We start from the raw sequence: 17,105 nt of genomic DNA on the forward strand, positions 1-17,105 counted from the left end.
AGTTGCTTAGAGCTGGGCGCTAATAAAACGTGCCCTTCAAGATACTGTGAATTTTGTTCAAAGTGCACAGACATGGACAATAATTAACTCAAAAAGGTAGCTCAGAAAACAGCTCCTTAGAGTTCTGAAGACAAACCTCAAAAGCGCAAGAAAAAAGCATTCTGGGTGGCGTGGTGGAATTAATAATGCATGAAGAACAGGGAGGGCAGCGAAAGGAAGACTTTTACAACCTACAGAAAGTGCAGCCGTGGTGACGACTTAATGCCACGAGCGTGTCCAAGGGAACATGGGCTCCACACACTCTGCTAGCTCAAACAAGGGGAGGAGGGTAGAAATAAAAAATTGCTGTATGATACAAGCCTCAACTACTGCTGTTGTTGTTTATTAAAAAAAAGAGCTTGACTGTGCTCAAGGCAGCCCTACCTGCCTTGCTCAGTGATGCAGTGATAAAGAAGACTTAGTCCACCAGAGATGGACATTTGTAAACTACTTTCTCTAAAAGAGTGTGACAAACATTCTCCTAGTATAGGTTATAGTCATTTTACTCGGATAAAAATCTGTAGATAAGGCAAAATTAAATTAAAATTTAAGCCAGTGTACATGTGACCTAGGGCAACCATTAGAGAATGACTGAATGACATTATTAAGTTAAAGAGAAGAGCAACTCATTGCGTTGTCCTATCGAGAAAGCCAGCAATGTCACCAACATACATTCTTGGTGGTCCCCAGTGGCTGAAGTTTGGAGTTTCTTCTCCTTCACCTTCTTCTCTCTCGGGTAATTCACTGAGAAGAAAGGAAAAAACATAAACAGCATGTAACTTATGACAAGCCTTTTATTATTAAAAAAAAATTTTTGAAAAGTTTTGACATTGCACAATGTATACGTAGTTAAATAGTTCTTAATTTCTAAGCTTAAAAAAAATTTACATCAATAGTTAACTATCCACACAAAGCAAAAATATATTGCTTGAATGTTCAACTTAACAAATATCCACCCAGCACCAGGAAATCATTGATTCCAAACACTTTTACTGGTGACTCGCTAGATGCTATTTCTAAAAACCTATTTGAATTTGTATAATTTCACATTTCTCCACCAACATATATCATAAAACTAAACCAACCCTGTAACCAGGCTCCTCTCCGTTTTCTTCTTTCCTATACCCCAACTGCAATAGGGGTGATAATATGAAATAAGTATTTGGCCTCTGTCTCTGGTCCCTGACACAGAGCTTCTAAAACCCTTGGAATTTTCCAAATGATGGGGTGACAGGAGCATTTTTTGGTTTATTCATAACAAGCCTTTCTCAACTATACCTGCATTTATGCTAATAAGGTGACTCTAGGTAGGGCCATAGACAGTTTCAGGACGGAGGCTGGTTGCTAGAGAAACAACCATGTGTTTAGAGTTAGAACTTTCAGCCCCACCCCTACCTTTAAGAGGGGGTAAGAGGCTAGAAACTGAGTCCAGTCACCAATGGCCAATGATGGAATTAATCACGCCTACATAATGGCACCCCCATAAAATCCCTGAATGACAGGGTTCAGAGAGCCTCTGTGTTGGAGAACACAGCAAAGTGCCCCGAGAGAGCATGGAAGCTCTTGCATTCCACACACCCTCTGCCTTGCCTTATGCATCTCTTTCATGTGGCTATTCCAGAACTGCACCCTTTATAATAAACCAGTAATACTGAAGCACTTTCCTGAGTTCTACAAGCCATCCTAGCAAGTTATTGAACTTTAGGAAGGTGTTACAGGAACCTCCAATTGATAGCCAGTTGGTCAGACACTGAGTTGGCAACTTGGGACTTGTGAGTGACATCTGAATTTGGGGAGACTTGTGGGAATGAGCCCTTAACCTGTGGGGTCTGCACTAACTCCAGGTAGTTAATGTCAGAATTAAAATGAATTGTAGGACACGCAGTATCCAGAGAATCAGAGAACTGGTTGTTGGGTGGAGGGAAAAACTCAGACATTTGGTGTCAGGAGTGTTGTGAGCAAAAAAAGCTCATGGTATGTATAAAGAAAAAAAAAAAAAACCCAAATGTGTATATATTTTTATTATGGTACATGTATAATATCATTATAAGGATTAAATTCTTAAATTTAAAATAACTTAAAATAGGAAACCAAGCTTTAACATTGGTATGGGCTATGTTTTTCTATTAAAAAAATATTAAAACCAAGGCAGGAGGATATAGCTCAGTGGTAGAGCGTGTGCTTAGCATATACGAGGTCCTGGGTTCAATCCCCAGTGCCTCCATTGAAAAACAAACAAACAAGCAAACAAACAGATAAATAAAAAATTAAAACCAAATATTTCCCAAACTGCTGGCTTTCACATACACTATTATGAGAAGAGGGGGAAAAATCTGTCTAAAATAAGGGACATTTTACTTTTCTTTAAGAAAAGGTGTAACAAAAGGATTACTCTGTTAGAAGAGACTGACTTTTTCAAAGCATGTTATCTTTCTTTAGGAAGTTGATAAGCGCATATTTTATTCACATTATTTCATATCTGAAAAGAGAAAATTTTCAAAAATTAGATATTGAGATTAGTTTTGGAAATACATAGTCACAGGAGATGAGTACTATACAAAAATAATGTAGTCACTTTACATTGATGAATGCATATACCTTTTAACCCAAATTAAAATTTAACTAAGAAAGTAAAAATACTTTTACTGCCTATATGAAGATGTAAATTTGCACAAATGTATTTGAAACTTTCACAAGGGATTTCTAACCTCAAATTTTATAATTTGCACTTTAATTAAACATGGTCAATAGCTCAATCAGTTAGAATGTCAAGTCTTAAAATAACTGAACTTTTTCCTTTTACATTTAACCAGAGTCTTATAACCATTTTTTCCCTAAAGGAATTAACGATCTAATAGGAACAATGTTTTTTATTTAAGTCCTTTATAACAAATGCCCAAAGTTATCATTCTTTACAGTTTTGGGAGGAAAGATGGAGTACCCCATTAATGAACAAGAGGATATTAATAGTAAGACTTGGTCATGATATACCATGTCTTTGAGAGTAAAATTTTCAACATCATACAAAAATTAGATGAGTCCAGAAAGCCAAGATGACCTTTCCTTTTCTGTATACTTTTTTTTCATATAAAGTTTCTACATACTAATCCATATGAGGGTCAAGCAAACTCAGCACCACAAAATGAAATAACCAGGAAGCGTTATGGTTGTTGCTAAGTTATCTCAAGATTTCGTTTTCCATTTAACAGACAGATTCTACATGGCAATTTTGTGTGACACACCACAGAGAATATGAGTATTCAGAACTAGGTAGATCGAGCACCAGTGTTTTCCAAATTGGAAGGGTTAGTTATCCAAGTGTACACGACGACTTTAAAGTTACATAGCAAATCATTACCTGACACCAGTGCACATACAGAACTAGGCACCCCTGTACAGTTTAAAATGGCACAGACATGATGCTAAGTAAAAGAAGCCAGATACAAAAAAGTACTGATTGTACGATTTCATTTGTATGAGTTCTAGAACAGAAAAAATAATTCATTAAGAAACAAAAATTCAAGCCATAAAGGGTAAGCCGCTTCCTTAGGTCTTCCTCTTTTGACCTTCTGTAGAGCCTGGATTAGCAATCAAGTACCTAATTATATTTTCAAAGGCATTAGTGTAATATTCCTATGCACCTCTTGTCTTAATTTCTCACATTCGTCTTTATCTGCAGTGTGGCCACAGCTGTAAGAGCGTGGTAAGATCGGGGAAGTGTCACATACGTGAGGCCATAAACTCCCTGGAAACTTCCCCTTTTTCCTCTCAACTCAAACATTCCAGAATAGTCTTCTCTCAAATGCACATACTTATCCTCTCCCTTACCCTCAATCTTCTACTAATATTCTGAATTGAAACAAATAATTTTTGGCAGTTGAACTCAAAGGTAACCTATTCGATATCCACCATTTACTCAGAGGGCACTAAATGCCAGGCACTGTGCTGGGAGCTTAAACTATAACAGTAACTCATTTAATCCTTTCCCCAACTATGATGCCTGCTTCCCATTTCACCTCCCATTATTTGTAACAAAGTACCCAAAGCCTGAAAGTATTTCTTTTCATTTGCACCCTATTATACCTTCAGCATGATTTATTTTTTCAAGTTTCTCTCACCTCAAGTTCATCATCCTCCCAGGCTTTAGCCCCTGACACCTTCCTTATTTTACTTACTGTGAGTTGATCCTTTTTATTGCTTAAAAAATAATCTGCACTCTCCTTGAGTGTTTTATAAACTCAGCAAAAGTCAACACCCTAGATACACCTGAGGGCCCTGAGCCTAGAGCTGTCACCCAGCATTACTGCGGCCTTTCATTAAACAGTTTCTATGTTCAAGGCATTATATGAAGTCCTTTACATTCACTCTTATTCAACCACAGAACTGCCTGCTTTACAAGTGAGGAAATACAGACACAAGGGAAGCCCTCCCAGGGTCACACAGCCATAAATACCAGAGGACATCTGAGCAGTACCACAGTGTATCTCTACTGCAGATCTCCTACTAGTCTGAGAAATGCCACCCCCCCCCCCCCCACAGTGGGCACACCCACGCCTTTAGGCAGCAGGTGATGACAGAGGTGAGTTAGAAAAAAATGAAGCCAGGTGAATTCTGAAAACATGACCTCAAGTTACTTTATGAAGAAAGGATACCCAGAACGAGATCACTCATTCCTTTCAGAGTTACGATACTCCGCCTGCCCACAGTCCTCCTTTCCTCGAGATCTCCCCTTTCAGGGTACATCTGACCTTTTAATATCAGTCCTGCCTCCAAAGGTAAGGAGGAGTTGGTTTGATGCAAAAGCACAGTGCACACTGAATAACTCTGCTGGGCCCTACGCAATAATTAATGCAAAGAAGAAACTGTAAAATAGCATTTAGCACTAGCTGACACCCTGATGATCTGAAAGACTATATTCTGAAAGAATCTATGCATTACTCAGGAAGTCTCCTGAGTGGCAATAAATACTCACCTATGAACCTAACTCTATGGGGCAGACTCTGAAAGATTAAAAGGGGGAGTTTGATTTACAGGAACTCTTCTGGAGCCTGCAGAGATTTACATATAGCCTGAATCTATGACAGCAAGCCAAGTCAAAAAAAAAAAAAAAACATTAAAATGCAACACTGATCTCCCAAGACAAAGGTTAGGTAGGAGCCCTTAAATGCCTGTGCTGGCATAAGAAATTAGCTTGTCAAAGTACTCACTTTAGGAGTAAAGTGTACCTTCTCTCCTTGAAGCTGGGAGAATTGAATGATACAACTGATGGAACACTTCATCTTGGGCACAAGGGAGGAGGGGTGGGCTTGGAAATTTGTTTAAATCTTTTCCAGTTTACAGTTACAATTCTATAGCTTGAAGAGCAGCCTCATTTCTGAATTTGGCCAGATTCAATTATTAACAGTCAGCACAAGAGAAATTTAAAAAACAAGTGTCTCATTTGAAAAGTAACTTGATCATATAAGAAATTGAAACATATTCCTAACTCTTCCAGGACTTCCACTGCCAGGCACCTCTCCTAAAGAAACAAATCCACTGCTGTCTGACACTGCGACCCTCCGGGAGCTGGTCAGATCCCTCACTCTAGGACCCCGAGCCCGTCACCTCCTCCCCTCTGCACTGTGGTCCAGGTCAGCTGAGTGAAGAGCCACCAGATTCCTCCAACTAGTCGGGCCGACTGGTCTTTCCTTTCCACTCAGAGATGAGCTATGCAGAAGTACAGACAACTTTTTATGAAGTTCTACCTAAAACTCTAGGCAAAGGGCACAGGTCACTGAACAGAGAAGTGATGTCATGTAAATCTGAGATACTTCATGTATCAACACAGAATCTTTCTTGGATTAAGGTTTCAATAAAAGCATTCAGGCCAATTAATCCCACCCTATCTCTCATCCCTGTTTTGCTTTGCCAACACCTCCAACTCCTTTGTTTGCTTCTCCTGTCCTGTACTCACAGGGCAACACCGCTCTGGACTTTCCTCCAGGTGTGCTTCTGTTCCCATGCCCCATCCCCAAGGCCCACCCAGCCAAACTACCTGGCACCCTCCACAAAATCTCCTTCAGTTGTAAAGAAACCACCCCACACCCCAACCTCTTCCCTCAGTGTTCTCTCACCCTCCTCTGTTCTCCCAGCAGCTTCTGCTTCTCTGCCATGGATGCCAGCCTGGAGAGGTGACGCTCATCCTCACCCCCCGGGAGGCTGGAAAAGGGAGTCACTGTTTTCCTAAACTCCTTCCCACCACTAGGCCAGTACTCTCCTACCCGTGTTCCAAAAGCTAATATCTACTCTGACAGCTTTCCTTTGACGGCCCACTTTACTAGCTCCCCACCACTTCTTGAACAACCCTTCTCCTCAATGACAGAAAAAAAAATCAAGGTCACTGGGTAAGAATCTCCACGGATTCCTGCCCTCAAGGTATTAAGATTACCTGCGTTTGTACTTTCCTTTCTGTCTTGGCACCTACCTCCATGGGGGACCTGAGCTTCCTCCTATCAAACTATCAGGGGTGCAATGTCCTTCTCTCCTCCCACCCTCTCCAGGGACTATTTAATCACCCACTCTCTAGCATCTGCAATTCCTTCTCTGGATCTTTCCCAGAAAGATACACATCCATACCCACAGCCTAGGTAGCTGTATATATAACTCCCCCTGGCCTCAGTCCCACGATACCCTCCAGTTGTCCTGGTAACACGCATTCTTTCTGCTCGTTTCATGAGCTCAAAACACTAGTCTGCTCTTACTTTGTCCAATTTCTGATCTTCCGTTCAATTCTCAACCAACTGCTCTCTGATTTCCACTCTAATCAAACTGTTCTACGCCTACCAAGGGCATCCATGTGACCAAGCCCCGTGAAAATGTTCCCATTTTATCTACCTTGACCTTTTTGTAGCAGGTAACAATAATCTGTAATGACCCTTTTGTTAAAATGCTCTCTTCCCTTGGTTTCTATGTCAAACTCTAGTTCATCAGTTTCCTTCTATCTTTTGTTCATTCCACTTCACTATCTTCTTCCTCCATTCATGCCCTTCCTGCTGTGCCAGACTCCACTGTTGGCCCTGTGCTCTTACCGCTTGAGCCTCCCACGGACTACTATTCAAATCCAGGGGTTTCACCTACGCTTGATCCTGTTCCCAATTATCTACATCAGGACAGACCTCAACATTAATCCCCAGAATCATGTATTTAATTAATTCCATTTCACTTTGCTGTCCTATGGATACTCGAACTCTCAACACGTCCCACACCAAATTCACCATTTTCCCTTTCAACCTGTTCATGCCCCTATAATCTGATGCCAAAGAATTAACAGCCCCGCTAACCATCTGCTATCCATCTAGTTTCCCGGTTCAGAAACACAGGTCCTCCTGCTACTCCTTCTCACTCCCAACGTATTATAGTCAATGCCCATAGATTCTCTAACTCTTAATTCCATTCCATCCTTAATTTGTCCTCGAGTACTTCTTGCTCCAGTTGTTAAACTCTTAGTTAACCTCCCATTCTCTAAGTAAATACTCTGTGTAATCCATTTTGCACACAACTATAATACAAAATTGTATCTATGGTACAATTTTAAGTACATAACATTCTTACAGTAATTGTGTAATATAGTGGAATTTATTCATAATATCTTCTGCATTTTTCCAAATGTTCTACCATAATCATGTTTTTTTTCAATAGAAGCAAAGAGAAAACTATTTTGTAATGTGAGAACAAAGAGAAATAATTTCATACCATGCATCAGTGGCATATCTAGAAGACAACACTCCTGTATATGCTGAGGCCTTAGAAACCGTTTGAGTCCTGGGGAGTTGGTATAGAGGCAAATCTTCTTGCTCCCTCCTCTGAACCGCAGCAGGAAGTTCAACAAGCAAGCCAGGACCATGGACATCATTTGGAATCATCATGCCTAAAGAGCAAACCCAGATGATAGTGAACACACGATACACTCATTCATTCTTCATTCATTCAACAGTCATGGAGATCTACTAAGGGCAGGCCCCTCCCAGGTAGAAGACTCATTTATATCAAATTAAATAAGTGAAATATTTCATATGTTAGATGGTGACAAGCACTACAGCAAAATATAAAGCATGGAGGGGAGACAAGGAACGCTCAGTGGAAGAGGGTTACAATTTTAAGCCTCACTGAAAAGATGACATTTTAGCAACATGAATATTTTATCAAAGGAATCCCCTACTCGACAATATTTTGATCTCACTACAAATTTTCCTTTACCAACCTAGGCTGTCTCAATTACAAGCACACTGACATTTCACTGATTTTTTTTTAAAAAAGAATTCTGCAGAATAACAAATAACCAAATAAAAACACATTTTTAAAGGGGCTTTCTTTATAGATTCCAGAATTCTTTTACATCTGTTACCTTATTAAATTCTCTCATTAAACTATCAGTTAGAAAAGATACTGGCAACCATATTTTATAGATGGGGAGTTCCAAGCCAAGGAATTTCGCCAATTAGAATGTGCAAAGTTACCTGACATGCCATGTGTCATTTTGCCATTTACTGAAAAAAGGAATAACTAGGGCAGAGCTGTGCACGCAGCCCTAAGGCACTTGCTTAGAGACCTGCACCCAGGCTGGCATAAACGCATCAATCACTCTTAGGATATACCCCAGGATGCATTATACCTAATCCATTATAAATTCCCAGCCAATCTTTCTTCTTCATGTTATACAAATATTATGAATACCGCACCAAGTGCCTCCCTTAATCCATACATTTATAATGCATTTTGGAGGCCTGGCTTATCAGAAAATTAGAGATGATCACTAAAGAGATATAGACATTCTTCTAAAACTTCTATAAGCATCATCTAAAATTTTCCATTTCTTCATACTGAACAAATTTTCTAGTAAAGTCACTTCTACTTCTGGGTTTTATCTTGTCTAGATACTTTGGAATCAGGATCTAATGAGCTGGTAATGCAACGGAGAATCTGAAGGCGGGGTGGAAATAACTATAACACTCAGGTGTGTTACAGGAAGTCCCAGGCGCCTACCCCCCATCCCCATGCACCCTTCCCTCCCAGCCACTGGGCCTGCATTCCCGCAAGTAGTCAAACCCCCATGAGGGCCCCACTGCTCTAGCTCTGCCTGCATCTACCCCCTTACCCACTGAGGAGGGACCAGGGGTGGGATGGAGATTCTGGCAGGAACGGCCTAGAACCAGAGTTTAAAGGGCAGAGAACTGGCCCCATTTGCAAGGCTACTTCTCATCCAGCTACGCTGGTAAAAGCAGCCTATTCAATTACAGCGTTGGGTTTCATAGGTTGTGCAGTTTGCTTAAAAGGTTTCATGCCCTGCTCTGCACAAGGGCTGCCCGTACCCTTTGCCCACTCCTCCTCCACGGACCCTTGGCAGCGCTCAGGCACACACCTCTCCTCCCCCATGGTGCCTCACGCGGGCACACTTTACGGAGCCATTCACCAAGTGCACCGTGGTAACCAGGAGCCCGTAAAACAAATCAAGGCCTTCAGGGCCTGTGCAGTCGTCAGGTAATAGCCACAACAGGAGCACAAGGCTTAGGAAAACAGGGAAGTTGAAAAAAAAAAAAAATTTCCTGGAAAACGGAAGTTAACGTTTCAGGAGAGGAATGGGGGAAATTTTCAAAAGGTTTATACTTAGTGAGGTGTACAAATAGACTGATAAACAAAATAAAGGCAAGAAGAGCCCACATAGAGAAGAGAATGGGTTACTGCACAACTTAGCAACTGAGAAAAAAAAAAAGGAGGGAACTGGGATGCTGCTGAATCACCACACATGAGCAGCATGTCACCTTCTCGTTCAAACACTATTTCTTGAGCACCCACTTCGGTAATGCAGTCAGATACAAGCCCTGCCCTCCTGAAGCTTGTCCTAAGAGACAGGCATGCCAGTGTGCGAGCGACAGCGGCAGAAATTCCTTCCGAGTCACTGGAGGCCCACTCCAGGGAGGGCCAAAGACTGGGAAATACAACTACTTTCTGTCTGAAATCTTTTAACACTATATGTATCACTGATTTGGAATTTATCTTGTATGCTTTACATTATTAATTATGCTAATTTATATGCTTAGTTTCACAGTCCGTGAAGGGTATAGGCTCTCTGAGGACACACAATTTTAGATTAAGCACAGGGGAAAGGATAGCCTTTGACATGTAGGCTCTCAGAAATAACTGCTCATGGATGAATCTAAAATTGCCTGTTACTAACAAAGTGGGCAAAGAGCTACAGATCTGAAGGCAGCCTTACAGGACAACTTAACCCAACTCTTTCATGTTACAGCTGAAGAAGTGGAGAGGCTCGGAGAAGTGGACGGGCTTGTCTGGTGACAGCAGGTGACGGCTTAGTACTGAGGGGCCTGGGACTGAGGCAGAGTCTGCTGTTCCCTGGACAGGGCTCTCAAGAGCAAAATGAAATTCTGAGTAGAATTAATGCAATGAGCAAGCTGCTGAAGTCTCTACTGACTCTGTATCAATCATTTCTCAGCCCACTTGTGGTCAGCGCTGGTCCAAATGATCATGCCTGCCTCGTACCCCTCTGGAGGCTCTCAAAAAATTTTCCAAAAAACATGTAGTTATGAACGCTTTTCTGGTGAGGACAGGACTACGGAATACAAGTGTAGCTTAACTCCTAAAGCTATAATCTCGAAAAATAAATTCCCAGAGCTTTGCCAAAAATATTAGATTAAGGCAGGATAGTGGGTTGAATGGTGGCCCACCTAAAAGACATATCCCTGCCACAGAACCTATAAATGTGACCTTACATGGAATAAATGTCTCTGCAGGTGTAATTAAACTAAGTATCTTGAGATGAAACCGTCCTGGATTATCCGAGTGAGCCCTAAATTCGATGACAGGTTGGAGACCTAATGACAGGAGAGAAGACATGGATAGGGAGAAGAGGAGAGGGCCATGTGAGGATGGAGGCAGAGATTAGAATGATGCAGCCACAAGCCAAAGGATGCTGGAGCCACCTGAAGCTGAACATGACAAAGAACAGATTCTTCCCGAGAAGCTTCAGAAGGAGTACAGCATCTTAAGACTGCTGGACTCCAGAACAGTGAGAGAGTTAATTTCTGTTGTCTGAAGCCACCAAGTTTGTGGCAATTTGCTATGGCAGCTCTAGAACACTCATACGCCTGCAGAAGGCAGAGGAAGGAACCTTGGAGTCGCTTAGAGAATACACAGAGGTGGGCTCAGAGGAAGACTGGATCATCCCATGAGGACAAAATCCCTCTCCCTACCTTTTCCCCAACTCCACTCTCCTCCTTACACACACCCACCCCATGTTTCCAGTCTACTCCTTTCAGTCCTGACAGTATAAAGCAGTGAGTGGTTCTCAATCAGGGGCAATTTTGCCTCCCAGGGGACATGTGGCAATGTCTGAAGATATTCTGATTTTGATCCTGACTAGGGGTGGGAATACCACTGGAAGCCCTGGTTAGAAGGCAGGGAGGCTGCTAAACATCTTACAAGGCATAGGTAAGCCCTCCACATTGCTATAAAGTATCAATGGTAATCAAACAGATATGGACCATTAATTCACTTACTCATTCATTTGTGCCATAAATCTCCTCCAAGTATTTAGTAGTCAGAGGACTACAGAAATGTGGTGAATTTAAAAAAAAAGTATAGTGAGAGTTTTGGTGAAAAAAGTCCCATTTTTCTTAGTCACAGTCAGTTTATAAATTATGAAAAATAGGATAGGTTCATCTTAGATATTGAAAATTAACTACCCTAAATTTTTTAAACAATTAACTATTCATGCTGTGTTTCAACCCACAGGGAACTGACAACTGTTCTCTCTCAGATGCCTTCAATCTTTAACCACATTAAGAATCCCATTCTTTAGATTTTACCTGACAGAAGGTTGAATTCATACAATGTAACATAACTTTCTACAGCGCTCTCTCTCCGAACAACATATTACCATGCAACACGGGAACTGCCCACAGAGAAAGACTTCTCCTGTGAGTAGAGTCAAAACAGGTGAAGGACCGCATAAATCCTGAACAATGGCTCCATAAATCCCAGCGCTAGGAAAGAACCTGTTAGTCTCACCTAGGGATTTTAATATTATAACGACATTCAATATTTCAGTGTCGTATGAGGAAAGATTATTTTTTAAAGTCAAGTTTTCAAAAATATGTAAGAATCAATATGGGAAAAGGCAAGGAGAAGCACTATCCTTTCAGGATTCTTTAATGGAAACTAACTTATTAATGTACCCATATTGACTATAATATATGGCTATAAAAATGTTTCATAAATGTTTAAAATATGTCTTTCCTTATTAATATTTAACAACCCCATTCAGTGAGCTAACAGTATCACTTAATAGCATCAGAGATTTTAATATATATTAGTAGAGGCTTATTTCTGATTCAGCATAAGATACTAGTTTTAGTTTTCATCCACACAGCTAATAAAAAGTAAAAATGAAGCAGGGAAAATGCAGCCCTCTCAGGAAATAGAACCTGAAAGTTCTAAGTGGAAATGAGTCATGTTATTCTTCTAGATATTTTGAGGCAGATTAATTAATAGGCAGATTTCAATTCAAAATACTATAATGAATGAAAATGTGACAGTAAAATTCATCATATACACAAATAAAACTGAAAGATTGCAAAATAATGTAATTTGTGTTTATGAGAAACGAAAATCACACACCTAAATCCAGACTGCTTTTGGTTAATGAATTAAGATCTTCCAGATCGTCATATCTGCCTGGTTGGCTGTTTGCTTCAGTGCAGGGTATGGAGGGTAGGGAATCGATGCCAAAATTTTCTTCCATCTTGAGAGGAAGAAAAACAGAAATGCATTAGTACTTTATGATAAAATGTGGAACACCGTAATGCTGTTCAACCCAGATCATAATGACAGTGGAAAACTGGCCCTGCAAACAGGCCTTCTCAAGTAACGGTTTATACCGCGGTAAGCAGTAACAAACGCTGGTAACCTAATACCTGCAGGAGTACAGGCTCGTAAAACCTGTTTTCTCCAAACACCAGGTTTTTTAACCCCCTCAAAAAAAAGTTTTATAAACATTAATAAGTAGATTTAAATAAACATTTACCAAGGTAGAAGAATAAAAGATCTATTAAGTCAAGCAAAGTCAATGGTAGATATACATTGCATCCTGGATCATGTTGGATCATGACTTAAATGGCTTCACTGCTGATCCTGAAACACCTGGTGAATTTTCATGGCTCTAAGAAACACCTATGAATTTTCATAGTTCTAAGCCTTTGCTATGCCCTCCTTCCTAGCACTCTTGTCTGCCTGGTGAACAAAATGTTCCCCAAACTTAAAACCTACGGGTAAGTACAGTCAGTACTTACTACACTTTCCGTATCTTCCTTTTATACAAATGTCTTTTATGGTTTTCCAAAGTTACAATCTTCCAGAACGTACAATTTTCGCTGATGTATTATTATAAAAACTTTAATATGTTCTTTAAAAACTTTTACATGCATGAAATTAAATGATAACATCATGGCGAACCATAGAGATATATCTTAGTTCATTTAAGGTGAATAATACTATGTTACTCTCTATTGTTGAGAATCTAGGTTGTTCAAAACAAAAATATGAATTATATTTTTCACAACAGTCCATGTTCTTTCATTGTTACATTGATCATACTTTAGTGGTAAGAAAAGGACCTCTCATAAACTGAAGAACCACATGTTGTTAGGTTTTGCCAAACAGGTTATGAATATAGCTGAGTATATAACTGTATCAGATACATAATGGAGCCTACAGTACATAGAATTCAACTCAAATATTAGATAGAAGTGAGAAAAGAGACATGACTACTTACTTGCTTAGAACAAAATAAGCAAGAACTTCCTAGAGAAGGGAGTAAGGAGGAGATGGAGGCACTGAGTATTTAAAAAGAAGACATTTTACAACAAGTTTTGAACTGTTTGGACATTTTTTAAAAAATTAATAATTATGTAACTGAGGAAAAAGAATTGATGCCTGAATCTGAGATTTTAACACACTGAGTGTGAAAGGTTAGACCTTTAGAAAATTCAATTCAGAAGCAAATAAAAACATAAAATTATTCTCAGGTAAATAATCCTCAGGAGAAAAAAAATCAGATCTCTAAAAAAAAAAGGACTTAGACATTTCTCCAAAGCATATATGAAGATGGCCAATAAGCATATGAAAAGCTGCTCAACATCACTAATAGAGAAATGCAAATCAAAACCACAATGAGATAACACTTCACATCTAATTTAAAAAACAAACAGAAAACAAGTATCGGTGAGCACGTGGAGAAATTAGAAAACTTGTATATTGTTGGCGGAAATGTAAAATGGCATAGCTGCAATGGAAAACAATACGGTGGTTCCTCAAAAAATTAAACAGAATTACCATACGATCTAGCAATTTCACTTCTGGGTGTCTACTACTCACAATATGGTTTTTGAACAGATACCATACACCAATGTGTATAGCAGCATTGCTCACAATAGTCAAAGATAGAAACAGCCCAGATGTCCTTCAACTGATGAAAGAGTGAACAAAACATCGTATATACTCTCAGTGGAATGTTATTCAGCCTCAAAAAGGGAGAAAGCTCTGATACATGCTCCATGTATGAACCTTGAAGACGTTGTGCTAAATGACATAAGCCAGATACAGAAGGATAAATATTGTATTATTCCCCTTGAGTTACTAAGAGTGGTCAAATTCTTAGAGACAGAAAGTAGAATTATGGCTGGTTGCCAGGGGATGAGGGAAACAGAGAATGGGTAGTTATTGTTTAGTGGGTACAGAGTTTTAATTTGGGAAGATGAAAGAGTTATGGAGATGGATGGTGGTGATGGTTATGTAATAATGTGAGTATATTAATGCCACAGGAACTATAAGCCTAAGAATGGTTAAAATGGTCAATTTTATGTAATGTGTATTTTACCACAACTAAAATAAAGAACCAAATCTATAAACCTTGATGGCTCCACCCTTCAACAAAATGGAATAAGCGAATTACAGAGAAAGATAAACTTTTAGGTAGTTGGGTATTATCTGCACTCCACAAATGCAGTCCCAAATGGATATCATCATGAAGACAGTAGAGATAATGTTCCTCCTTCTGGAGGGCACCCTCTAAATGGAAGAGTGCTGGGAAATGCATATTTGTAAGGCATCTGACTGTGTTTTTAAAATCCACCCAGATTTATAACACTAGGCAATAAATTACCATCATGAGGTCCACCATGAGAGAAAAGCAAATAAAGATCCAAGTCCATCCTAATCATATGGGTATAACTATTATGGGGGATCAGAACGTTTCACTCAGAAATACGTCACTTTGGCATAAAGATTATTTTGAGCAAAAGACAAATGAGAAAGGGCAGACTCAGAAAAGCTCTCCATCTTCCCCTGATTCTCAATCACCAGAGACAACTCTAGACTCTTTTCAGCTCAGAGATGGCACTAAGAGAAACGTATATGACAAACCTTACTAAAATCAGCCTATCTTCTATCAATTTCCTCCATAATACTTACCCCTTCCCACAGTTTAAAAGACTAAATCCCCTCTCCTTTGTCTTGTCACTTTTCCACAAATGCATTGTGCTGTGTTAAGATGCTGTGTCTAAGCCCAAATTCTAACCCCACCTTTGAGTGACTCTTCACTGAGTTTCTCCTGCCAGTATTCCTGCTGCAGGTGTTAATAGACTGTTTTTCTTTCGTTAACCTCTTTTGTCAGTTTAATTTCCAGGGCCCCAGGCAGAGGAACCTAGGAGGGTAGAGGAAAAAGCTTTTTCCCTCCCCTACACTGTCAGCACTGTGCGGTGTGGGGAGGGAGAAAAAGAGTTAATGCCCAAAGCAAGAACATATAATGATTCAAAGCAAGAACATACTGTAAAGTGAGACACAGTAGGGCTGACACATCTTAATGAATGCCTGTTTAGGGAGCCGATATAGGCTACCTCACAGAATCAGAAACTTCACAGAATTACTAATTAGGAAATTTAACAGAATTACTAACTAATTACTCACATGTCCTTCAAAGTGTGAGCACTGAATGTTGTTTAAACAAGCTTTTTAAAGAGCACTTTAATAAAGAGTAAGTGGTTACATTGTAAAGATTATCAATACAAACTTAGAAGAGGAATTTTTTTAAAAAAATCTGATGTGATGAAAATGGTATTTGAGATTAGGATAAAATTTTGACAGACAGTATGGATTCAAAAATTACTGTATCTCAGACAACCTAGATGGAAATGAAGACAGTATAGCTGAAAAACAGTATTAAAAGATCAAAAAGTGATTCTGATAATAATGTAGATGCTGACATTAAAAAATTTGAATAAAAATCTATCATTAAATGTGAGAATATGTAAAAATTAGTATTTTATAGGTTTTAAAATATGAATGCTTAACTTACAAAGTAAATACTGTGAATATCCATTTGACTACTTCAGCTACTTCCCTAAAAGTTTATATATTAAAATGGGCCTATATTTCAGGTTGCCTTATATTGGGGTAAATAGCAAAATTTCTTTTTATCAAAGAAAACAGCCACAACAATGGAGTATTTATGAATATTCACTAATCAGTGGTCACTAATTTGCTCCATATAACTGAATATTTTGTTTGGGGTCAAGTAATTAGAAACACGGGAGTGGGGCTAGCAAACGTAGCAAGAACCAGTGTCAACGCCAACACACCGGGTGGTTCTATGTCACTTCTTCCCACATCCACATGCTGTCCATATAACCCCAAGCACGTTCTCTGGTAGACTGCCCAGAGTCCGCTATCATGGGGAGTCCACTGGGGTTTCTTAAATACGTTAAGTACAGCATCTTGCATAGCAGAGGGACTCACAAGCATTTGCAGAAGGGAAAATAGGAGGAAGGTCTAAGAGAGGCAAGGGAAAAGCCCAGCTCTGTCTGCCCTGTGTGAGAGCTAACAAAGACTACTTTGCACCTCACTGCAGGGCAGCTGCCAGCTGCAGTGAGGAGGACACCATACTGCACCTGAACACACTGCTGTACACCCCATACAGTAAGTTTCTTTTCATTTGCCTGGAACTTAAAGTTTGAAGC

At 39.7% G+C, this 17,105-nt stretch overlaps 1 protein-coding gene across 4 annotated transcripts in view; it reads right to left on the bottom strand.

The window, feature by feature from the left end:
• PATJ (PATJ crumbs cell polarity complex component) overlaps positions 1–17,105 on the bottom strand; it is a 291,022-nt gene that overhangs the window by 185,677 nt on the left and 88,240 nt on the right. For all 4 annotated transcript variants that reach the window (XM_064493517.1, XM_031465257.2, XM_064493518.1 and 1 more), the window contains 3 exons: positions 12,712–12,835; positions 7,771–7,945; positions 712–783 (listed from right to left, as the gene is read on the bottom strand). In XM_064493517.1, the coding sequence (XP_064349587.1) occupies positions 712–783; positions 7,771–7,945; positions 12,712–12,835 (371 nt within the window). The remainder of the gene's footprint in view (positions 1–711; positions 784–7,770; positions 7,946–12,711; positions 12,836–17,105) is intronic.

Source organism: Camelus dromedarius, chromosome 14 (assembly GCF_036321535.1).
Source record: "Camelus dromedarius isolate mCamDro1 chromosome 14, mCamDro1.pat, whole genome shotgun sequence".
NCBI classification, from domain to species: Eukaryota; Metazoa; Chordata; class Mammalia; order Artiodactyla; family Camelidae; genus Camelus; species Camelus dromedarius.